We start from the raw sequence: 24652 nt of genomic DNA, 5'->3' as shown, positions 1-24652 counted from the left end.
AGGTCACTGCAAAGACGAACAGGCAAAGGTAGCCCCACCCGGAAGACCAGGAGAATAGGTGGATATGATTGTGGACCAGGATTAACATAATTCCCATTATTAGAGAAAAGGGAAGGACGACCACAATTTAAACCGTGGTCACAAATGGATAAATAACATTTGAAATGCAAATTATATAGTTTGACTGCAGATGCGCGGGAAATGGATTTATGAGTTGGAAAGAATGACAGCTGGAATGACGTTAGACTTTGGGTGACGTAAAGTGCTACTAGCAGCTATCCTAGGGGAAAGAGCTTACGACATTTGGAGACGATCGGGTTATGCGAGTGTGACAGTACGAAACACAACACATGATGGAGCACCATTTAATAATCGTAGAGCAGACACATGGAGGGCGCGCAGAGTACAATATCCCGATAGATCAGATATGTGTGCGATCATGACCAGGAAAAGGGGTGAGGACGAAGATCTTGTTGCTTTTATTCAGGAGATTCAAGAACGTTGACGTCTTGAGGCGAGAAAACCATGGGATTAAACAGTAGTATTATTTTATCATATTGTATGTCAGGGACTGCCATTGCAACGGCAGATGAAGAAACATGTAGGGATGGAAGCGAAGCCATGGCCAGAAATGCAGTTGACTGTCGTACATCATTGTCGACTATTGTAAGAGAAGAATACGAAAACTGAGAATGGAAATCAGGAGAATGTAAAATTGGTTCAGAAATTTTAAGTTACTCACCTTAGTGACTAACATACTTCTAGTCCATAGTTCCCTTTCCTCCATACTGTATGGGTGTCCCTTGCTAGGGACGGGAGACTGAACCTTTTTCACCAGAAAAAATAATCTTCCCCTTCAAATTACATGCGCGCAGGGGCGCAGCCCTGGGAGCATGCGCTCCTTTGAGTCCGCCCACCAGCACCACTCCTCAGTCCCCTTTGACACGTCAACAATATTACCATTGCCTAATGACACTAGTTTTATTATGGGGGCGGATGGTGGGACGTATGGAGGAAAGGGGACTAGGGACTAGAAGTACGTCCAGGGTGGAAGTTGCCCCTCTTAAGAAAACATGTTCCTTAACACTGCCTGACCAAATGCTGCGTCCGACTTGGAGCTGGCATCCAAGCAGTAGTGTTTGCAGAAGGCCGAGGGCGTAGCCCATGTAGCCGCCTTACTGTTGACCTGCTAACGGATGTGCCTCTGGAAAGCGACCGCTGTGGCCTTTGCTCCGATAGCATAGGCATGCATATTTGCTGGAAGGGGTTTGTGCTACCCATCATACACCTCCTTGATGGCCGTAACCATCTGTTAGGAAAGATTCCCATTTATGTGTAAATTTCCCTCCAGTTGTGAACCCCTATAACATTTTGCTGATGTTTAACACCATAGTCTGACTTTACCAGAGGAGCCCAGCCTTCTGCTGCACTCCTGGATTTTCGCTCACTTATGTGGAAACTGACATGCCCTTAAGGCAGTCAGTACTGGGACACTTTGTTTCCCCTAATCTTTTCTAATGTTGCAACTTTTCCTCAACATGTAACAAGTGTACAGTGTACCTTCCAGTACAGTACACTTGGGTCTATTAGTCATTTCCAAATGCCCTAGATACTCTCGAAGTGCAGATGTGACTTGGACAGGACTGGTGGCTGCTTATCATTTCCTATATTTTTACCCCTTTCCTGTCAGCTAAACCATGATTACCGCGTTTGGCACTAATAGGTGGCCTGGCTCCAAAATGGCCATGCCACGAGGTTCATTGGCCATCTTGCCCCTTCACCTTGACTTCTGCATGCCTTGTGTGTGAGCCTCCAGGATATGGGCTGGAACGTCTGGTTCCAATATACAACCTGGGTGCCAGAGTCTGGAGTGCTGTGAATGCCTGGGACCACTGTGGTCCACGTATGGTATGCCTGTATGTGATCAGATCTCCCATTGGGTCCTCTTCGTTTTGGTGTGAAGGAGATTCTGGACAAGAGAAGGCCCCAAACACCCATACCATGTTGATCTCTGGAGTTCTCACTGAATGAAGGATAGTATCCAAGTATCCTGAAACTAAGAAGCCGAATCGAGGAACCACTGGTAACCTGCTGGAAGGTTTGGCACCCTGAGCCCGCTGTCGTCCCATTGGACCCCTCTGTATATGGTCGTCCTAGAATGTCTGCAAAGACGCTTCGACCCATTGGAAAAATGGGACCAACTATTCTCGACACCTTCATCAAACCCTGCAAGTAAGACTTCACGGAAGTGTCCCTGGGCCAACCAGTGGGCTGACCAGCTTACGCAGACTCTTTGCCCCGATACCAGGCCCTCGAGACTTGTCATATCGCTAGCTCTGTGATCACGGCACCCTCACACCGAATTTTGTACACTTGGCATTCCCATGTCGGAAGTGAGACGAGTGCGCCCGAACCGGCGTATACGCGGTTACCGTGTCGCCCAGCTGTGGTGACAACCTTTGCGGGTGCGCTGCATTTCTGCCTTCTTGCCCCTGAAGCCTGCTGCAGTGAAACTGGCCTGATCCATCCACCAGGAGCGGAGAAATCGCCACTGTCCCGTTTGGGAATCATCGCTGTATCATCGTCGATGAAAGCCACAGAGCTGCCAAATTGCTGCACTTGAACCTGCAACTGAAGTGGACTCGACTGCTGAAGTTTGGTCTGGAGTGTGCTGGGAGTCGGTGAGTAATCGCAACCCTAACTGGTGGCCCCTAGCGCCTCCATCCATTTTTACACACAAGTGGCCCCTGGGGTCCTCTCCTTTCCACTGCTAGTGCGAACTAGCAAACTAAACTATTCCCAACTCTTGGAATAGACTCTGCCCTCAAGTGGAGACCTTCCTCGAATAGTGCGAACCTATTCTTCATTGCCTCATCCACCTTCCTGAGTTGCTACAGACCCTAAGAGACCCCGTTTTGCCCATTTTAACTACTGCCTGCGCTGGCATTGCATATACATTTGAGCAGTAGGCGCCACTCTTCTTAGGGATTGGACTGCCTCTTAGGAGTGTGTTGGATGTGGAAGGGACTAAAGACTATTTGCACTGCCTGTTTGCTTCCCCTTTTAGGTTGTGGACCCATTTCGTGCATTTACCCTTTAGACCCCAATGGTCCTCTATATATGTATTTAGATAGGATTGTGTTGGCTTAATAGTATTACTGTGATTTGATTTGTGTGTTGAAACTCAAAGGCCTTGAAATAAATGTATAAGTATTTTTTATATATCTACACCTGACTGGGAGTGATTTATAAGTGTCTTTTACTCTGTGTGCTCATTGAGGTCTTTCAGTCACCCTCACCCCTCCTGAAACCTAGTCTTGACCGCCGCCAATCTACCTTGATTGGTCTGGCTTGTCCAGAAGGTTACCCTGTTTCAGGAAACTAGGCTGGCCTCCTGAACCTCTGCCCACCAGGTCAGAGTTCAGAAATCCATCTTAACAACATCCACCTTGCCATGGAGGCCTTGGATGCCTGATAGCCGGGCTTTGACCCACCAAAGGTGGCAAAAAGAGCATCTGATTGGCGGAAGCTCTTGGTTCTTTCCAGGTAGAATTGTAGCGCACGCCTAAAATCTAGACAGTGCAGTACCCTCTGCACGTCATCCTTACGGACCGCAATGAAAGTAGGTAGCACAATCTCATTCAGGCGAAAAGAGGAGACCACTTTGGGTAAGAATGCGAAGTGAGTTGTCCTAATGAAAAGTAGTGTAAGGCTCTGAAGCCACCAGTGCCTGGATTTCACTGACCCTGCATGCAGATGTAAAGCCCCCCCCCCCCCCAGGAGGGCTGTCTTAATGGTGACTAGCCTGATGGCTTGCCGCGGATGCCATAGGTTTGAATGGTTTATGCACCAAGGCGCCCAAGACCACATTGAGGTCCCACACCGGTCGTGGCTTCTTGATAGGCGGGTAAAGGCTGATCAGGCACACCAAGTGTCTTTTAACCACCAGATTAGAGGATGAAAACACCTCCTCCTTCGAGTTCCGGTAGGCTCTAATGTCCGCCAGATAAGTGCAGCATGTGTCTACCTGCACACCTGAGTGCGCGAGGTGTGCAGAGAAGGATAGCACGTCGTCCAACGTGCAGGTCAGTAGATCGACCGTCTTTGATTCCGCCTAGTGACAAAACCTAGTCCACTTGCTTTTGTACTGGCTTCCGGTAGCATTGCTCCTAGCGCCTTGTATAATGTCTAAGTTAGCTTGGGACAGATGCAGATGCCTTAGTGTGACCTGTTCAGGAACCATGCTGTGAGGGGTAACTTCTCGGGGTCGGGGTGGATGACCATGCCTCCCTGCTGTGAGAGTAGGTGAGCTGGGCCCAGCGGAAAGTGCACCGGGGCCTGATCTGACAGGCTGAGAAGTTCTGAGAACCATGGTCTTGCTGGCCACCATGGAGCTATCGGGATGATACGTAGGTGCCTAGCCTCCCGAATCTTGCAGATTACCCTGTGGACCGAGGGAGTGGGAGGGCAGACATACGCGTTCATGTTGTTCCACTGGATCTGCACCGCGTCGCCCAGAAAGCCCCAGCCCTATCCCTGCCAGAATGCAAACTGGGGGCACCACCTGTTGGACCATATGGTAAAGAGATCTAGATGAGGATGACCTTATCTATCGAAGATCCCCTGAAGGACCTGTTCGTCCAACTGCCATTTGTAGTTTCCCGCACCTAACTTGCTGAGCCTGTCGGCCTCCAGGTTGCACTCCCCTGGGAGGTGGATTGCTGCCAAGTGCATGTTGTTCACCAGAGCCCACTCCACTTCTAGAGTGCAGAGGCGAGGAGACCTGGTGCCACCCTGCTTGTTGATGTAATACGTGCTGGTGGAGCTGTCCGTCTGAATGCGATCGACTTGCCACTGACCATCGGGAGGAAGGCTTTGAGGGCGAACCAGATGGCCATCAATTCGAGCCAGTTGATGTGGGCCACCTGCTCCTGACGGGACCATACCCCATGGACACTGTGGCTGTCCAAGGTGGCTCCCCAGCCCTCTAGGGATGAGTCAGTGGTGATAGTAACCTGAGGTGCCGGTTGCCGAAAGGGCCTGCCTATCCGCAGGTTGCTTTCTGTGCTCCACCCGACTAGGTCCTGGTGGAGATGAAGTGGGATGCTGACCAGCTCTGCTTGGGAACCCTTCTCCTGACTCCAGGATGCTGTTACGTGCAACTGCAATCACCTCATTTTGAGCCTTTTATGCAACACTGCCAGGAGACAAGCTACCATGATGCCCAAGAGGTGTTGGTACCACCATGCCTAGGTTACTGCTTTGCTGAGAAAATGCCCTGTGGCCTTCTTGATGCCTGTGATCTTGTCCTCTGAGGGGAAAATCCGCTCTGAACTTGCATTCCAGATGAGGCCCAGGAACGTTAGACTCTGTGTGGGCTCCAGCTGTGACTTCTTGAGATGGATGGAAAATCCCAACGCGTGTTGTGTATTAATGAGGGCGGAGGCGGGGTGTTGGACTGCCTCCGGAGTCCTTACCCTGACAAACCAGTCATCTAGGTATGGATAGACGTGGTGGCCCTGGGCCCTGACCAGGGCTGCCACCGCGTTCATCAGTCTTGACCCTGGGGGCAGAATTGAGGCCAAAGCATAGAACCTTATATTGGAAATGAAAACTCATGATCCTGAACCTCAGAAAGGACCGATGGGGTTGCCAGATCGGGACGTGTAGGTAAGCATCCTTCAGATCCACGAAGCACCTCCAGTCTCCCATGACCAATGTATCTGCTATAAGCGCTGGGGTAACCATCTTGAAAGGGAAAGGTTCAAGGTGGAAAGGTCCAACACAATTCTCAGGCCTGCCTGCTGGTTCTTCTATGTGGCAAAAATCTGTGAATGGAAGCCTAGAACACGCTGGGAGGCTGGGACTTCCTCTCCTGCCTGACTCTCTACGAGCGAGCGAATTGCCGCCAACAGAGTTGCTGTCCCAGCCTGCAGGAGGGGAGGAGAGGTGAGGGGAGAGGAAGGGATAGGTAGCCGGAAGCCTGTGCATTCTACGGAGAGGATCCAGGGCTCAGCGAACCTTGCATGCCAGCGTTCGGAGTGAAGGACAAGCCTGCACCCCACCGGAGACTCGTGGATCTGGATGGCCGTGTCATACCTTTTTGCCTTTTGAGGTTGAGGCTGGGTTGGGGCTGAGGAGGGGGACTGCAAAAAGCCCTTGTGCGCCACCTTGTGCTGCTTGCGCCGGTGCTGGCTCGGCGATCTGTCCGGTTGCCTGGGACCATCTTTCTTGGAAGCCTCGGAAACCAACAAAAGACTGACACTTGTCTGAATGCTGGTGCGCCTGGCTATATGCCTTGGGTGTGGCCTTAGTGGGGATGGATAATGATTTGGCAGTCTGAAAACTGTTCTTCTTATCCAGTTCCTCGTCTGTAGTGGAATGGAACAGATTGCTCCCCTCGAAGGGAAGGTCCACTATACGCTCCTGGACATCCGGGTTGAACTCTCTCAATACAGACAAAACTGAAGTCCTTTTCATCCCTTCAAACACACTTCCTCCTCCCTCCCCCCCTTCCATTCATTTCCCCCCAGCCGATCTTCCAATTTCCGCTCATGCGAGGAATCTAGGAATCTACTTTGACTCTTCCCTTTCCTTCACTCACCACATTTCCCTCACTACTCACTCTTGTCGCTATCACCTCTTTAATATCCGTAAAGTCCGCTCGTCTCAATTTCCATGCTACTAAACTCTTAATCTCTTCCCTCATCTTTTCTCGCGTTTTCTACTGCTCTTCTCTCTTTTTCGGTATCCCCTCTTCCCATCTCGCCCCCTTAAATTCCTTTACCACTCTGCCGTCCGTACCCTCTGTCTTCTCTCTCCCTATGATTCCATCTCCAATTCACTTGCCAACCTAGGCTGGCTTCCCTTCCACTCCCAACTTAAATACCACTTCCTTTGTCTAGTTTTTTAAAATCTATTCATGACCTTGCCCCTCCCTACCTCTCTTCTCTTTCTATGCCCTCTCTCGCTCTCTACGCTCTGCTGATCACTTTTTACTGTCCCCCCTCCTTGTGCCTCCTCTCGTTTCCGCTCCTTCCAACTCCTTGCCCCCCCTACATTGGAACTCTCTCCCCTTCTCTATCTGCTCCATTTCCACTTATTTCGCCTTGCGTTCCTCCTTAAAAACACTCATTCACCCCCCTCCCTGACTTCTCTCCCCTGCCTCCTCTTCTTACTCCTCCCCACTCCATCTTCCTGTTTCTTTCTCTTCCTTTCTCCCCCTTTGACTTCCTCCTTCCCATACTTCTCCTCTTCTCTTCCTTCCCAAATGCAAATTGTTCCACATGCTGTTTTTCTGGTTTGACTCATGTATATTTTATTGCTTCTATATTCCATGTTTAATGTTTTCTGGTTGTTATGCTGTAAAGCGCTTTGGTGTAAAGCGTTATATGAATAATAAAATACAAATACAAACTTGGTCGCCCGTAGCAAGGCCGTCCTTCTCATGTCTGTAGCAATGCAAATGGCACGCACTGAGGTGTCAATGTGCACCACCGCTGACTCCATTATGTCTTGCACTACAATCTTGGCTTCTGCCAGCCCCGCCTTGGAGAGTGCCTGGATCTGCACCGGAAGTTCCGGAAGGAAGTCAGCGATTTCCCACCAGAGCCTTTGGTTGACAGCTAGCATAGCGTACGTGTTGGACTGACGAAGATGAAGGGAAGTGTTGGAATAGATCTTCATTCCATATGCTTCCAGGATCTTCTCCTGCTTACCCAGGAGTGCAAAAGCGAATGTAGCTGAGGACGATTGTGGCTTGGAGTAGATTGAAGCTGCAGTGATCACTGAGGAGTGTGGCTGTTGGTGTGCCGACAGCAAGAGGGGGTCTCCCTCCATCTGCCTAAGCTTGGCGTTGAGGCCCCTTTTGGTAGACTGTGCAGAATTAGGTTTAATCCAGCCCTTTTTGGCAAGAGCCACTGCATCCTTTTGCATCAGAATCCCCGTTCTAGCCGTGGGGCGTGGAATGAGGACCGCTGCCAAGAGCCCTGCCTCTGGTTGTTCCAGCTCACACTGTGGAAGCCCCAAGTATTCGGCCAGGCCCTCAAGCTGCTCATGAAAGGCCTTGGCCGTCGAAGGTGTGTTGGGGTTCTCCCCTTCATCAGTGTCCACCAATGTGCCCTGTTGGTTAAAATAATAAATAATAATTTTGCATTTATATAGCGCTACGAACCCTCAGGTATCTGAGTGCTGCTTATTATTACCCACGGTGTGTGGTGCTCATTTATCGACCTCGGAAGGATGAAAGGCTGAGTTTGGCCCTGCAGGGATTCAAACCTGTGTTAGCAGGCTCTGCACGGATGTCAAAGCAAGCGCTCTACTCGCTGTGCCACTTGACCGGCTGTGGTTAGGTGCAGGTGGAGGAGTGCTGGGGGCTGTGGCATACTGATAGGATCTGCCGGCTGCTGCAGCAGCAGCAGCGGAAGCGGATACAGGGCTGCCAAGACTGCCGGAGGCATGGGAGCCAGTGTAGTGGGAACTGGCGTGGGCTGCTGGAGCTGCATGGGGGCTGGAGCCACTGGAACCAAGGGTGTAGTGGCCGTCGGTGCAAGCGGCAGAACTGGAGAGAGCATGTCCCTGATCACATCCTTGAGGATGATGCCCATCTGCGGAGACCTCAAAGAGTCAGGAATTTCTCAAAAGGCTGTCCTCACAGGCCGGTGGAGCGCTTGGTGGTGCGGCCATGGGAGCCAAACCCTGAGGGTGCTGAGACCTGGGCACACTCTGCCTTGCTGACTGCGGGATGTATCTTCCCTGCCACGTTGCTGGTTATGCCGTGGGCCACGTGCCCGGTGAAGGCCAGTCCCACCGTGTAACTCGTTCCCCTAACTGGTTCCCGAAGGGGAATGGTGTCGGGCGAGCTGCCATTATGACTGGCCCGGCGGCCATCTTGTCAGGCTGCATGCCACGTGCCTGTGTCATGGCAATTGCTGCACTCGGCCCGGCCTCTTCCAAGGCTCTTGGCTATGGAGGTTGAGGCCTTCCCAGCACCACAGGACAGGGCCTGGTAGGCGAATTGCCCTCGGCTGTGTCGCCAGTAGTGCTGCGTACAGGCGCCCCCTCAGACATCTGTCTAGTACTAGGGTGTAGCCCCTCTGCTGGAAACCCGGTAATAGAACATTGCGTTCCCTCCGCGTCACCGGTAGGATCTCGCAACCCCTCTGCCCGTACTGGTATTAGATCCTGATAGGTCCCTCCCGCTCATTCGCTTCCTGGGGAAGGAGTCACCTTTGCAGGGTGCGGATGAAAAAATTGTCCCTACCTTCGGCCTGGACTTTGGCTTGATGAATTCCTTGAAGTCCTCTGGAGGCAACTTTCTGAAGAGCTCCCTCCACTGAGCTAGCCTGTTCTTCTGAGGGCGTGGTGTCAGTGCATTGCACGCGGTACAGCCCCCCCAATGTTGGTCGGGGCCAAGGCAGCACAGACAGAGAGCATGGGGGTCAGACATAGGGAAGAGCCCCTCGTAGGCTGGACACCTGCTGAAGCCTGCTGATGTCGACCTCCGCGAGGGAGGAGCGTGCTGCCAGATGACAGAGGTATCTGATTAAGGAAAGAAGAAAAAAGAAGACACAAGTACTTCTCCAGTGAAGAGCGTGTGGAATTACTAGACCGGAAGCGTAACAAAGGAGCGGTGGTGAAAGCGGTCCGTTCCTGTCGACGTGGAAAAGAGGACTGGGGAGTGGCGCTGGGGGGGTGGATTCAGGGGAGCGCATGCTCCTAGGACCGCGCCCCCCCGTGCATCTAAATTTAAAGGGGTAGATGATTTTGTTCTGGTGAAATGGGTTCTGTCTCCCGTCCCTAGCAAGGGACGCCCATACAATATGGAGGAAAGGGGACGGGACATAGGAGTAAAAGATGTCAAAGTTCACCATAGAAGGAGCAGTATTGACAAGCAGTGAAGGCGTGGCCACACGAGTTACAGCCAGCGCATCGAAGTAATGCAGGTTGCCCTAAAGATCAAGGTGGGTACAATTTCTGGCCACAAGGTAGATGGAATGGACCTATAGGACAAGGTGGATTTCAAAACCCTCAAGGGGGAGGGGGATTTAATAGAGGACAATTGCAGCAATGTTGGAACTGTGAGAGGACAGGACATATAGCCTGCATGTGTAGAAGCAGAGGGGGCATGCAGCAGAGTTGGCAAGCTGCAAGAGGGGGGATGGGCTATTCTCCACAGTATAGTACTGAACCGCAGGAGTTTTTTGCCCAAGATCACATGCAGTATTAGACGGGTGTGCCACCAACACAGCAAACGCAGCAGGTCCCGCTGCAAACACAATCGTCACTAGGGTATCCCAGCAAGCGCCTATGCAAACACAACAAGTACAGATGCAACAACCACAGTTTGCTCCGATGCAACAAGCCACTGGTGCCATAATAAAAAGCGAATACAGATGTCCCACAAGTACCCTTACCTAGGATAGGGAGTGTGACCGTAGTGGGAGAAAATCCTTTTACAGGCAAGGGATGCATTTATACCCACAATAGGAGAGCCCGCAGAGCGACTTGATGTCTTCAGTAGTATCTGTGACACCAGATCCACAAGAGGAATCCATGGTCAGGGTAATAATGGAAGGCAAGAAATGTTCGCCTCCCATCTCCAGACACAGGAGCAACTTGTTCCTGTTTTCGAGAGGGAAAGTACCCAATATCTGGGATTCCCATAAATGCGCAGGGATTCTCTGGGGCTACAAGTTTGTTTCCTTTTACTGACAAATTACCACTTTCCATAGGAGAACATGATGTGTCTATGCTACTATTGTATTCTCGGCAGACACCAGTTAACATATTAGGGCGTGACTTGATGACCAACCTGAACATGACGATATCTTTCACTGATAAAGGGATAGTGTGTTCTACTCCAGGCATACGCTACATAAATGTATGAGAATTCATATTGGCATTCACAGGCCATAAAGCATTACGAGGGATTCCTTTAGACCCAGAAGTATTTTTGTATAGAGTAAATATTTTGTTGACATGGATGCCTAGACTGGTAGGTAAATTGTTAAGAATACCTGACAAATGTTTGTTTAGGCCAGAAATACATATGGATGACGAGGAAGGACAGGTTATCTATCCCCTTTGAACTATAAGCAGTAGTGGTAAGAGAGGAAAGGGTGGTTGTTAATGGGACAATCTTGGTCAAGGATACAGATTAACAAACGCGGCAGATGAAGAATTGTTCAGAGGTGATTATTCAGATGATGAATTAGTCTTTTTTATAAGTCTCATTTATTGGATTAAAGTTGAGAATAGAGTGATGCCACAGAAAATGGCATTGTTGAAAAAGAAACCATCATTTTTTCAGGAAGATTTAGAAAAGGTGCCAAGCATCTTATGGACCAGTAGTCCATGATGTGGGAGCAACAGCAGTTAAAATAAAACTCAAACCAGGAGCAATGTTGCCACAAGCAAAACAGCATCCCATGTCCAGAGAAGCAGATGAAGGCATATTGGAAACCATTTCTGTTTTAATACAGCAGGGAATATTGGTACCATCAGAATGTCCATGTAACACGGCTGTGTCCCCGGTGAAGAAAGCAACAGGGGGCTTGTAGAGATGTATTCAGGATCTAAGCCCTCTAACCAATATTGTTGAAGCAGAGTGTCCGCTGGTTCCGAATCCAACTGCAATATTATGTAACATTGCAGCTAAAGCCAAATATTTAACAGTCATAGATTTAAAAAGCGCTTTTTTTTCAATTCCCCTTCATCAAGACTCACAAGATTTGATTTTGTTTTCATATAGAAAACAGCACTGGAAACGTACAAGATTACCTCAGGGGGTACTGTGAGTCTCCCTCAATCTTTAATAGGGTTCTAGGTCATTTGGTCGAAAATAAATGGTCGACAGGACAAATGGTCTACACCAAAAGGTCGACAGGTCAAATGGTTGAATTTTTTTGTTTGTTGGTATATTCACATTTTATTTTCTTTTGGGGGGGGGTCCCCCCGAACCTTTTTTTTTTTGCTAAAAACCCCTTTTTTCCCTAAACGAAAACCTAAAATATATATATATATATATATATATATATATATATATATATATATATATATATATATATATATATATATATATATATATATATATATAAAAAAAATCGACCATTTGACCTGTCGACCAAATTGTGTCGACCATTTGTCCTGTTGACCATTTGACTGAACACCTCTTCAGATGTATCTAGGTGACGTACAACTTGAGAGCACAATAATTCAGTATGTAGATGACCTATTAGTGTGCAATGAGACAGAGGAAAGATGCAGAGAAGATTCGGTTCAACTAATGATAGTACTAGCAGCAAAAGGATCCAAGGTAGACAAAGAGAAGCTACAATATTGCCAGGAAGAAGCGCTGTACATAGGACAATTAATCTCTCAAGAGGGGGGAAAGGTGATACCTGAGAGAGCGGAAGTGATCATGAAAAGTTCAACACCCAAGACAGTGAGGGAAATGCAAAGATGTTTAGGCCTGTGAAATTATTGCAGGGCCTTGGCTTTTGATTACAGTACATATATTCGACCACTTTGAAAAGGACTTAAGGAAGTACAGATAGGTCAAAGTTCAATAACACAGACAGATGAGATGACTGAAGAATTCGAAGAATAAAAAAGGGCAATCTTTACAGCCCCTGTGTTCGGAATTCCAGACTACATTGAGAAGTTTTACTTATTCTCACATTCAAATGGGGAAGTAATGACAGCAGTGCTCACACAGAAAATGACGTTAGGACATGGACATAAACCATTTGCCTACTATAGTGGGATTTTATACCCAGTAATGAAATTACCCTTGCAAACGCATGTTAGCTGCTGCTGCTTTCGCGACTGGAAAAGCTGCAAATATTACAATGGGTGTTCAATGATGTTATTTGTCAAGCATTCCTTATTTGCTATTTTGGAGAAAACCAAAAGTACATTGACTACACCAAGAGTGTCGGGGTATAAAGTGATTATTTTTAATCCAGCGATGAAAATTCTTAGATGTAGAATAGTGAATCGAGCTACATTTATTGCTGAACCAGTAGAGAAGGACCTATATGTACATGACTGTACAACGTATACTGAGTGTTATGACGATATTCCCCATGTTAGAGAAAATGCTCTCAGAAAAGGGGAAAATCTATTTATTGATGGTTCTTCAAAAACTGATCAAACAGTAGAAAGACATACAGGATCGGCAGTAGTGAATTTAAACCGTGATGGTGAATTTGAAGTAGTGACAAGTGCAAGATTGCCTTCACACTGCTCAGCACAGGCTGCAGTACACCACACGCCTTTATTGGACAAGCTTATTAAAGTACTAAAACTCCCATTGGCTATAGCAGTAGTGAAATGTACAGCCCATACTAAAAAGGCAGACATGACGCAGTAACAAAGCCGCAGATGTAGAAGCCAAAGGAGCAGCATATTTTCCAAATATTTCAAATTTTGAAGTAGATGATGTTAAGCAAATGTCAGAACGCTGCATGTTGAAGGACGATTTAATGTTATCCATTGTACAGTTAATTGAGTTGCAAAGTCAAGCACCACAGGAAGAAGAGGATGTATGGAAGCAACAGGGGTGTTCTTAATCCCCCACTAAGGCTCTATGGAGACATAATAGCATCGGAAAAGCCAGTTATGCCTCTAGCATTATTGAAAGTTGTGCTGAATCAGCTTCACTGTCCTGCGCATACAACCAGAGAGAATTTTGTTGCCATGATTGCAGAACACTGTTTTCAGCAAATTTATTAGAACATGTTGCACAGTTTATTGTGAACTACATTGTTTGCCAGAGGTTCACAGCAGGGCATACCTTGCAAACAGTAAGAGAAGCAATATCCAGACCCAGTGGTCCCTTTCTGCATCTACATATTGTGAGAAATCTGAAGGAGTCTCACTCACTTGTCCCCGGATATCTGTCATCCAGGTGGGCAGGACATGGCCATTACTATTGCATCCAGTTCCTGGGGGTGGACCAGTGCGAGAGGATCACCTGGATGAGGGGGTCTTCGGGGAGTGGAAGTGGGACACCAAAGGGTGACAGTATTTCCCTTCTTTATGACACCTTATCCCCATCCTGTCCAGTAGGATATTTGGAAACTACCCCCTATTCCGACACTTGAGCGACAACTGACTAATACCAGAGCCGTTCCCCTGACATGTGTCAGGTCTTGTCTTCTATCCAACGCAGGAGCTGCTGAACCCCACAGACCCACTAAAGCGTAGCGTCCTCACCTAACTATTAAACCAGTTGAGTTTGTGACACCCTGGAGGGAAAGGGGAAGTGGAGAACATTAAAAAAGTCAGACACTGGAACTGCTACTTCCTTCTGAGGTGGTATCTGCATAGGTGAGAGATTCACAGGATTTTGTTCATACATAACATTTCTATTGGCTACTAAATTACCAATAACATAACTGAAAATACCTGAGAGTTCCTCTGCAATAGCTTAGAGGAAAGGTCTTTTGAGTAACACAAGAGTTTAACCTTCCAGCTATTTTCAAGAGATCCGTAGCTGATAGTTCAAAACTCAATTGTTGCCTTACTTTTTGAATTAGTGTGCAACCTTTAATTCAGAATGAGTATAAGTTCAGGCCAGAGGATTCAAGAGTTTATTCTCAGTCTTTGACTAATCTCTTCTACTTGAGCACATTGACCCAAGACTCAGTATTGCAGAAAATTGAGTTAACTTCTTCAGTAATGACTTTCAAAAAGTGTCTTTTCACACATGGGCTCCCTTATTGCTGCTTTAGGATGAAGTAAGCATTTCATAACAAATGTCTTTACTCCCTCATGGATTGATATTCATGCTCTCTAGCCATAAATTACATAAAGAAAATGTGTTTATTTAAAGAAAGTCTTGATACTAATTACGTACTTAAAAATGGGAAGAACTTAAACTTCAGATGCTTCCGTTAAATTGTATGCAGTGTTCCCTTTTTAATAGATGCTTTTTAAAGGTTCTCAGGCTTATATTAACAATTCTCAGTGCAACGTGTCAGTCACTGCGCACTCCGCGCAATAAAAACAAAAGAAAACCTACGTGTGCGGAGTAAAACTTCAAATGGAGTGTCTCGGTCCGGAACTAGAATACGAGAAGCACAGCGTAGGGAAAACAATTACACGTGCACCGCTTACCTTCGTATCCTGAAGAAACAGCCCGTAAGGAAACTCCCCTCTCTCACCTCGAATCACCGCTGGCGCTGAAAACCTCTGCGGTCCGCAATAACTTCTTCACAGGATTCTGCACGTATGCGACGCCTCTGCTGCTGTCAGTCGGAAACGAGGAAGAGAATGAACAAGGCTCCTGAAGAGGTAAGCGGAATACGTGAGAGATAGTCTGAACACGATTCTCTCATGAAATAACGCGTGCGCACTCACTCGTCAAAACATTAACTCTTTCACAACCGGATCCTTGAACTTTTTCAGAGACTCCGGTTTCATTCCTACTAAAGGGGAAAAAATATTTACAAGCTGGGGAACCTTCATCAGAAGAGATAGAAAAGTACTTGGCTCAGATTTGGATATTGAAGCTTTTAAATGAATCTTTTAACTTCCAGCATTCTTCTTTCTTGAAAGTTTCTTATTGACCAAAATCAGATTTCTGAAACCAGATATCTTCACTGGAGTTCCTAGGCCCAAATTCTCAGGCGAAAACAGATAACATGACTTGCTCACAGGATTTACTCAATGAAAGGCAGTTTAGAATGTTCAAGTCAATCCTTTGTTCTGCCTTTACCCAATCACGATTCTGCTCCTTCCCTCCATTTTGGCTTGGGCTCTCACCAGCATTCTGAGAGCAAAGGTTAAGGCCTAACCAACTCCTACAAGCAACTTCAATAATTACAAATAGTAAATAAACAATGAAGCTCAAAATGAATAAAGTACTGCACAGCCAAATGAGAAATAAAACATGAAAACATATTAGTAACTAAACCAGAGATCTATTTTCCCAGGGACCTGACAACATGATATGATAGTTTATTTATATAGTGCCTATACACAATGTGTTTCAAAGCTCTTCAAGGCAAGGGAGGGAACAAGGGAAAATACATGCCATTCTTACAGGCCATGAACAATAAGAATGTTAAATTAACTATCGTACTCGGCCTGGCGACATTTCAGATAGTACAAGAGCTAAGACATAGATAAGGAAGGGAAGGGGAGAGTGGGACAAAAATGGAAACAGACAGGCGACTACCGTACTAGACCTGACGACATTTCTGGTAGAGCCAGGGATTAACAAAAGGTGAGGGAGAGGGGTGCAAAAAAGGAGGGGAGGAACAAAACAAGCGACTAATGTACTAGGCCTGACGACATTTCAGATAGTGCTGGATGAGGGGGGGGGGTGAGAAAACAAGTAGGCGAGGAGGAGGCGACAAACAAGGTTGCTATCATGTTAGGTCAAGGACAATACTGATATAGTAAGTGCATAGAAGAAAGTAAGCGGAGGAAGGGAAAAGGATAGGAAAGGGAGAGGAGGAGAGAACAGAGTGAGCAGTGAAAAAGTGGAGAAGCAAGAGGATAGAGTGAATACAATTGCAGAAGTCAGTAGTAACACATAATGTTGCGAGAGAACAGCAAATGCAAGCCAGGATTCATGATGAAAATGGAACAGCATGATTCAGGGACACCATGAGTACAAGATACAGGGGAATTCCAGCATGAGAGTTGAGAGAGGGTGACGCACCGTGAGGCAATGTAGTCCATAAAAGTCAAATCCAAGCATTGGCAAAAGGCATTGATGGTGAAACCAGAATGTATTAGGACACACTCCTACAAAGGTAGGATGTATGGGGGGCGGGAGAACTGGAGGGGGAAGGGGAAGCAGGGTGGAAGAATCAAGCAAAACAGGCAACACCTGTATGCGAGAAGGGGTGGCACAACGGAACATCACGTGGGGACCAGAGGTGAGGATGGCCTGTGCATGTCCCAACATAAGGGTCAGGCAGAGTCAGGCAATTGCCGACAACTACACACACATGACTGCCCTTTCCCTTCCCCATTGGGAGAAAAGGCAGAGCACAAGAGCACACTCTGAGCAAGGCCGAACGCACAAGGAAACCGCTATTCCAGGACGGCAGTTCAAGCAGAGGAGAAAGGCGGTGAGACCTGAAAGGATGTCAAGGAGGGAGTTGCCTTTTCCCTTTTGAACCCAGACCCGCGAAGCCTCAGACAAAAGAAACATAAGAATGGGAATCGCAGCTGGCAAATCGTGTGAGGATGTCAGCGGTACATGGAACCCTCCCGCACGGATAGCCAGAGTGGGGCGACGCGGTTGCCATTGAGGTACCGTCCTTGACTTCAGCGACAAAAAAGGCCAAGGAGTTCAGCCCAGCCGGGGAGTCGGAAGAACCTGATAGTGGGCCAGACTGTGTTAGGCTCAAGGTTGCATTGGCAAAATTAAGAAGATTAAGATACAGAAGTCTTTTGTTAACAAACTTGGTACCAGAGATAGAGTGGACGGGTGCCACGTGGGCACTCATACGGAGGTCTCTGGCTGGTACCCCTCTCCTGGACAAAGAGAATGTGTTGAACTAAAAGGGAAAAGAAACTGCAAGTACCAAGAGGCCATAGGGAAGGCTGACGGGTGTCAAGGTGGTCATACAAGGACCAAGCCAAACCCCTTGTACAATCGAAAGTCCTTGACACGTTGCAGACGTTTTGACGATGGTAAAACTGTGAACCCAACTGAGGGAATTGGGAAACAGGCATTTGCGCCTGGCGGAGGGGAACGCCGTGCAAACTGTGATTTTGTGAATAAACACGCATTTGCCACAGGCTAACAGAGTGACCCACCGAGACGTGATTGCCATTCGGAAGTCTTTGTTTAAAGTTGGCAAGTGCTGTGGAAGGTCGGATGAGGGGGACCTAACTAAACCTAGGCGGTTGTTTAAAAAGAAATTGCGACTTTTCAATATTACAATATGGAGATTGTGAGTGAAAGGTGGTAGTGAACCCGACTGAGGGACGTCAAGAGAAATGTGCAAAGAAGCCAAGTGAACAACATTGTGATGACAAGTATGTACCCGACTGAGGGATGTCCACAGTGAGTGGTTGGTCTGAGTCCGGTTGAGGGAGGATAACGAATTAAAAAAGGATCGGAGGCCAGGGGAGGGGGATGCAAGGGTGAAGGGTAATCGCCAAATGTGAAGGTTAACAGAAGGAACCTTTGTTTTGTTGTTTTGGCATATCATGCCCCCTGAAGCAAGAGACTTTGCATGAGAAGAGACTTGGGCACAAAAGGCCCTGATATCGGAGAAAAGGAACTATGAGCTTGTTCCAGAGAAGCCTAGGAGTGTGCTGTGCTCAAGAGTCCTGCCTTGTCCCGTGCTAAAAACGTGGAGAAGGGAGACCCCGGCCATAACATCCTGACTTACCAATTTGTGAACAATTCTTTCTTTTCTTGTGAACATTATCCCACACTATTTTGTAGCATAGCAGCAATGATTGGCAATAGGTTATCTTAGACTCCATTAGGACTGTATTATTATTATTTGATGGTCGTAGCCTGCTCCCACCTTAGATTTAGGTTTAGATTAGGCGTTTCTCACCCATTTACACAGTTTAATAAACACTCTTGAACTGAGATCACTTGTGTCTGTCTAGCTTTGATACCATGCCCTTCTTATAATATAGACTATGTGGATATGTTGCAAGTATGCAATGGCTGCAGATAATGTTAGTAGTAGTATGTCCCTTTTCCAGATGGATTGAGGCAGGTCCATGTACACACCCCGATGCTGCATGTGCTGCCAAGTTGCATGTCAGATATTTCCTAGATGAGGTGTGTGAGAAGTCCTGCAGACTGATAATGGGCTGCATTTTGTAAATTAATAGTTCGAACAAATAACTTATGCTTTATGCCTAATAAAAGAGTTTTAGTCTGCGTATCGCCCACCGTCAAATGTTATTTTGGAGAGGCTAAACTGGCAAAAATGAAAATTACCTTAAAGAAGGGATGGCTTCATTGCCTACCCCTTGCTCTGAGGAATCAGCCTGGCTCGGATAACCACCTGACGCCTCATGAGTTGGTGACTGGAAGCCGCATGAGAGTACCCCTTGCTCCTCCCACTCGAATAAAAACTGATGCCCATAGTGTAGCGAAGATATTAGGGGATGAGCTGCATGATTATTTAACAAATATGGCCTCTAGTGTTTCTTTTATTCCTCAACAGGTCAAACATTGGAGGGGAGGGCCGCAGAAAATTGATTAAGACAGCAAACAGTTATCCTATTGACTTGCTAAAGCAACCTAGTTTGTACCCAGGGGACCAAATACTTTTAAAGAGTTTTGTGCGCACTTGGAATAAGCCTGCTTTGAGGGACCGTACCTAGTAGAGGTCACTCCTACTGCTGTGAAACTCAGAGGAAGAAGATTTGTATGACGTTAAGCTCTACAAAGGAGAGACCCTAAACCCTCCTGCATCCGCTGACAGTGAAGCAAGAGAAGAAGTTCTGCGCATACAGACGAGATCGGCTACCAAGAGCCAAAACAAAGAACAGGAAACAAAAACTCTATTTATGGACAACCTAATGGTATTTGGTGTTAGTCTTTCCTCTGTTTATTAAGATGTTTCTCATGGGTAATGCTCACTGCTCTTGGCTGTCTCTTCTTCTTCCCAGTACTAGTTAAACTTGGGGAGTGGGCATTGTAAATATCCCATGAGAGCTGAGGATGGGGTTTCAGAGGGAAAATGTGGGGGAGGGAAATGGGGTGTGTTTGGAAATACCCCATTAAGGCTGAGGGAGAGTGGGTTGGTATACTATTGACAAAGGGGGAATACCATGTCTCGCCCTTGGATATTCTCCCAACTCAGGACCCTCCACTCAAGTGATCCTCCCTTGCTTGTCTACCCTCAGGTTCTGGATCCACCAGCAATGACGTGCCCTGGCCACCCGAGCAGAGGATCCTGAGGAGTAGGTGGGAGAATATCTTCAGGTTTGTCACACAAGAGAAATAACTATCCATAATGTGAAGTGTCTCAGCCATCTAGCAGCATGCACAGCAAGAGGACAATTCGAAGGAAGATGGGCAACCCCCCAATGAATGTCGAAAAGAACATTTCCGTATGAAGATGATTACAGAAAAAAGAAGAAAGTTGAAAAAGAACTGGTTTGGAAAAGTAGAATGCTCCAATACTCATTCACTGGTATGACTGGAGAACAGATTAAGACTGTTGAACAAAAGAGACTGAGTTTTGCAGATGTATGGGAAACACCAGGATGCAGGGAGAGCCCTCATCTATTGGTATATGGATGAGTTGCTACCAATACAGGATGGGAAGACGGAATGTTAGCATACAGCGCACACTTATAGTGCAAATGGTGAATGATGAATGCCTAAAGTAATGGGCCATATATTCAAAATTATTAACATTGGTTGAAAATGAAGCAGTGCCTGTGTCCATACTACCATTTGAAGAATGCAAAACTGTATTTCAGAAACAGGGGACTGAGCACAGTTGGAGCAAATAAAGGATGCAAGCAAATTATTGATCAAGAAATGAATGGAGTAAGTGCTGTGCTAATGGATCATTATTGGCCCTGTGGAGCCAAAGCTTATATGCCACTAACTAAGAATTGGGGTGGCATATGCTCTATAGTGATTATACATGTTCCTGCATTGCTGATTCCCCAAAGGGATCTCCATATCACTGAATTTCTGAAAATGGGTGCACACCAGAGGAAGAAGAGGTCGCTCAACCTCATCCAACAGAAGAGAGAACTATTTATCGGCAAAATCAGTAGCAGCATATCATGATATTCCAAATGAGCACAGATTGTTTAGTAAAACAGCAGTGACCATTCACAGCCATATTCATGCCAGGAGTTCAAACTTCAGTGAACGCCAAGCGGTTACTAATCACTAGGTGGGAACTGGTACAGACAATCAACATAATAATAAAAGGATTTAATGCGGTTAGAGAAGAATTGAAGGGCATTAAGCTCATGACCCTCCAGAACAGGTATGTCTTGGACTGGATTACAGCAATGGAAGGAGATGTTTGCGCCAAGATCGGGCCTTCTTGCTGTACTTACACGACCTGCCCATGATGGAGAAAATGGAACCCTGACAGAAGCAATAACTACAATAACTATACTGTCGAACCTGCATACGAAAATGGTGGAAGAAGTAGATGAGACCGAAGATGAAGATTGGTTTTCATCCATGTTTTCATTGGTTCCAACCTGGGTAGCAAATGCCTTCAAATTATTGAGAGCAATACTAGTGTTAGTGTTGCTAGGATTCTGTCTTGTAAGAATAATCATAGGACAGTGCAAGAAGACAGCGAACAAAGCTATTGGGATGAAGATAATGATTGATGTGAATGCTGTAACTGGTAAGCATACACAGACTGAAGGCACCACCCGTGAGCACCTTAAAGGAAGGCCTTTGGCATCTCCAGGAAGTAGGTTTTATTATCCCAAGGATCATAAATATGGGGGACGTTGGGTATTCTGTCAACCAACTGGAGACTGTTGCCACATGACCTCTAGTGTGGATGAACATATAAAGAATGCAGGTGACCTGTTGGTGTGACAAAGAAATGGATTCCAAAGAAACCACAGTGTGAAGAAAAAGGGAATATGATTGAGGATGTGGTTGAGGACTCGAGAGGGGGTGGAGGGGGAGTAGAGGAGATGTACATGTCACTCATGAAGCCCGCCCTCTCACCCCTGTCCTATTGGAATAGCAGTAGGATAGCACTGTGCATGACACCTGGTACTGTACCAATACTGCATCGAAGCTATGAAGGACGTTATGCGCTCAGACAACCGTACCGAAAGTACCCTCGAACTGAAGTGGTTGAAGGAAGTCTGCAGACAACACCAGATGTAGAAGAATTAGAAGTAAAGTCTGACAGGTGTAAAGTGATGTCATAAAGAGAAGACACAATGACGTACTGAAACAGCATACACATACCCAAAGATTTAACTGAAGTAGTAAAGTGAATGTACATGCGAGTACGAAGAAATCCTGTATACTGAGAAGAGAAGTAAGAAGAGATGTAGTAAACGTACATACGCAGAAATGCAGAAACGCAAGGTAGATGAAAAATATAGAAGCTTGCTACAATAGAAAATATAACGCGGGTAAAGCAGTCATATTGAGAAGATGGATGTCGGTTTTGTGTAATAGTAAGCTTAAAACTTGAGAGAGGCCAAAGCTGCAGAACTGACAGGCACTGAAATACAAAATTGTGCAAGAACAAAGAAAATTTGGCTAAGGATCAAGGATGCCACAGTGAGAAGCAACTGCAAAGTCCAAAAGGAGTCTTGGAGGAAAAGCCATGTAGATAACACATATTTCTATTAGATTATGCAAAGGAGTAAACATTTGCAAGTGCCAAGTATTGTACAATTCAAAATGAAAGCATATGGAAGACGAAGTAACCAAGTCTCCAGAGGCCCAAGAGAGTAATAACACCCAGTATAATTGAATCAAATAGCACTAAATAAAAGGATAGAATGGACAAATCGTGGTCTCCTCAAACGTGGTGCAAGACCAGAAAACAAGGCCTATTCATAACGCTCCATACGAAGATAGCAATATACCCCTCACTCCCTTAAAAGTTCCAGAGAAGAGAACAGTAGGCAAGGTCAACTACAAAGAGGCCTTGGCTTAGGGCCTAACTGATGCGAGATGGTAAGCCTAATTGGCCAAGTGGGCAGTTGTCTGATGTTGTTCCCTGCACCTGGTTTTTGTTTTGCTTACGTGCTGCTAACAAGCCAAATGTCCAAGTTTGGAACAGGATGCCAACCAATCAGAATGGCCTATGCAATGGTGGTCCATATATTGTTGCAGAAGCCAATCCGCTGTTGTTATTCTACTATTATCTGTATTATAAGTAGTTAAAGGTTTGTTAAGGTGTGCCTACCAGATAAAGTGTAGCCAATGATATTACTAACACCTAAATAAGCTATACGTATATATGTTCCCTTAACCAATCCCTCCGCCCATTAGGTTTTTACTATTTGCCATATAGGATGACATCATAGCTGACGCATATTGAGGTATAAAGCGTTTCTGTAATGGAAATGTATTTGAGAGTGGGTAAGCAGCGATTTGTTATGCCTGCCAGATTCCCTGCTTTATTGAACTGATAATAAAGTAGTACTTTGCCATATTCTTTGAATCTGTCTGGTTATTTTGGCCCGTAATTAGTTGTTATGGTAATCCCGTCCAGCGCTTGATACGCTCCAGGTGCTACTGCACACAATGATAAAGTGCTGCTCAGTGTTTACTTTCGGACAGGAAGTAGCCGCAGCTAATCAATGTCAGACTTCCAGTCGTCCCTCTACCATTGCTACTTTGGAACAGTTCCTGCAGTGTAGCAACAATTAATTCTAAAATGGCTGCCCACAACTCCTCGCAGGAGTCCACATTTGGGCACATTTTGGGGGCTATTTTGTGTAGTTTCTTATGGTCATTTGCAATTTTCCAAGGTGCCATTGATGATTACTTCAATGTTTTGAAAAGAAAAAGGCACATGATAGCTCTTCTTTAATGGGTTTGTTCCTTCTTAATTTTGGATTTTTTTCAAATGATCTTCTGGACTATAGACTGTATCACCCTAAACATGGATCGAAGCACTCTGTGCTTAGTCAGCTGGGAGATCCTTTCATCTAGGGCTTTATATTGCAGCATTTGAATCTCTCCAAGAATTTATAAAATGCTGTATCTATTGAGAAGCATTATACTTTGGAATGTGAGGCTCTTTTTAGCCATTAATTGTTTTACAACGCGCTCAATACCGAAGATCAGTCTCTAAGTGTGCAACCGGATTCAAAACTGTGTTCCTCTGCCTTGTCCTGCTTCCAAGACAAAGGTGTTAACCCTGAGCTATCCTCCCAGCCCTGCTTTTCTGAATCTAGAGCTGTTCCACGAGGCGATGTAGTTCATGGAGCTGTACAGCACAATTTGTATTCATTCGCACACAGATTCAAATGTAATTTTCTTTTTATGGAAAAGAAAATCCTTAATGCCCTTGGTCTTAGAAAAATGCCCATGGCAAGATAATCATCCTGTACGACGAAGATGAGCGGATATCCAGCCAAGCGGCCACCACTATGTGCGAGCGAGGGTTTGAGAACGTCTTCATGCTGTCTGGAGGTGAGACTGTTATTTTTTCTTTATGCTTTGCTCAGTAATACTTAAGTGTTGTGATTCAGGGTGTCCCTGGAATAAGTGAATTTTATCTTCTCCTGAGGAATTAACTAAGGAATTGCTGAATGGAAAGGCATGTATATGTATATGTATATGTATATATATATATATATATATGTTTCTGAGAGGTGCTGTAGCCTGGATTAATCAAATGGAGAAGCACCATCTTGGATATCAGGCTGTAAGCCTTGGTTATCAGGAAGATAACTATATATATATATATATATATATATATATATATATTTCTTTTTTTAATTATTTTTTTTAGTGGTGTTCAAGAAATTACTATCTAAAACATCATGTTCACCTATTAAGCCCATACTCGGACGATCATTGATTTACTTTGGTAGGTGTTATGCATAGTGCCAGCCTGCTGCTTTGTGGTAGCTTTGGGGCCATTTGAGGCATTTTAAATATGCAATATTGCAAAGAAAATGGCCTGAAAAATGGTCTGAAAAAGAACAGTTATAGTAAGGGAGCACTGTGCGTCAAAGG

At 46.0% G+C, this 24652-nt stretch overlaps 1 protein-coding gene across 2 annotated transcripts in view; it reads left to right on the top strand.

Moving 5' to 3' along the window:
• The window catches only part of CEP41 (centrosomal protein 41), a 562782-nt gene that overhangs the window by 481912 nt on the left and 56218 nt on the right, over window positions 1–24652 (top strand). For both annotated transcript variants that reach the window (XM_069629612.1, XM_069629613.1), the window contains exon 9: window positions 23989–24103. In XM_069629612.1, the coding sequence (XP_069485713.1) occupies window positions 23989–24103 (115 nt within the window). The remainder of the gene's footprint in view (window positions 1–23988; window positions 24104–24652) is intronic.

This window comes from Ambystoma mexicanum, chromosome 12, assembly GCF_040938575.1.
Source record: "Ambystoma mexicanum isolate Mex_15411 chromosome 12, UKY_AmexF1_1, whole genome shotgun sequence".
NCBI classification, from domain to species: Eukaryota; Metazoa; Chordata; class Amphibia; order Caudata; family Ambystomatidae; genus Ambystoma; species Ambystoma mexicanum.
The sequence above is the reverse complement of the archived record's forward strand: the minus strand, read 5'-3'. Positions and strand labels throughout refer to the sequence as shown.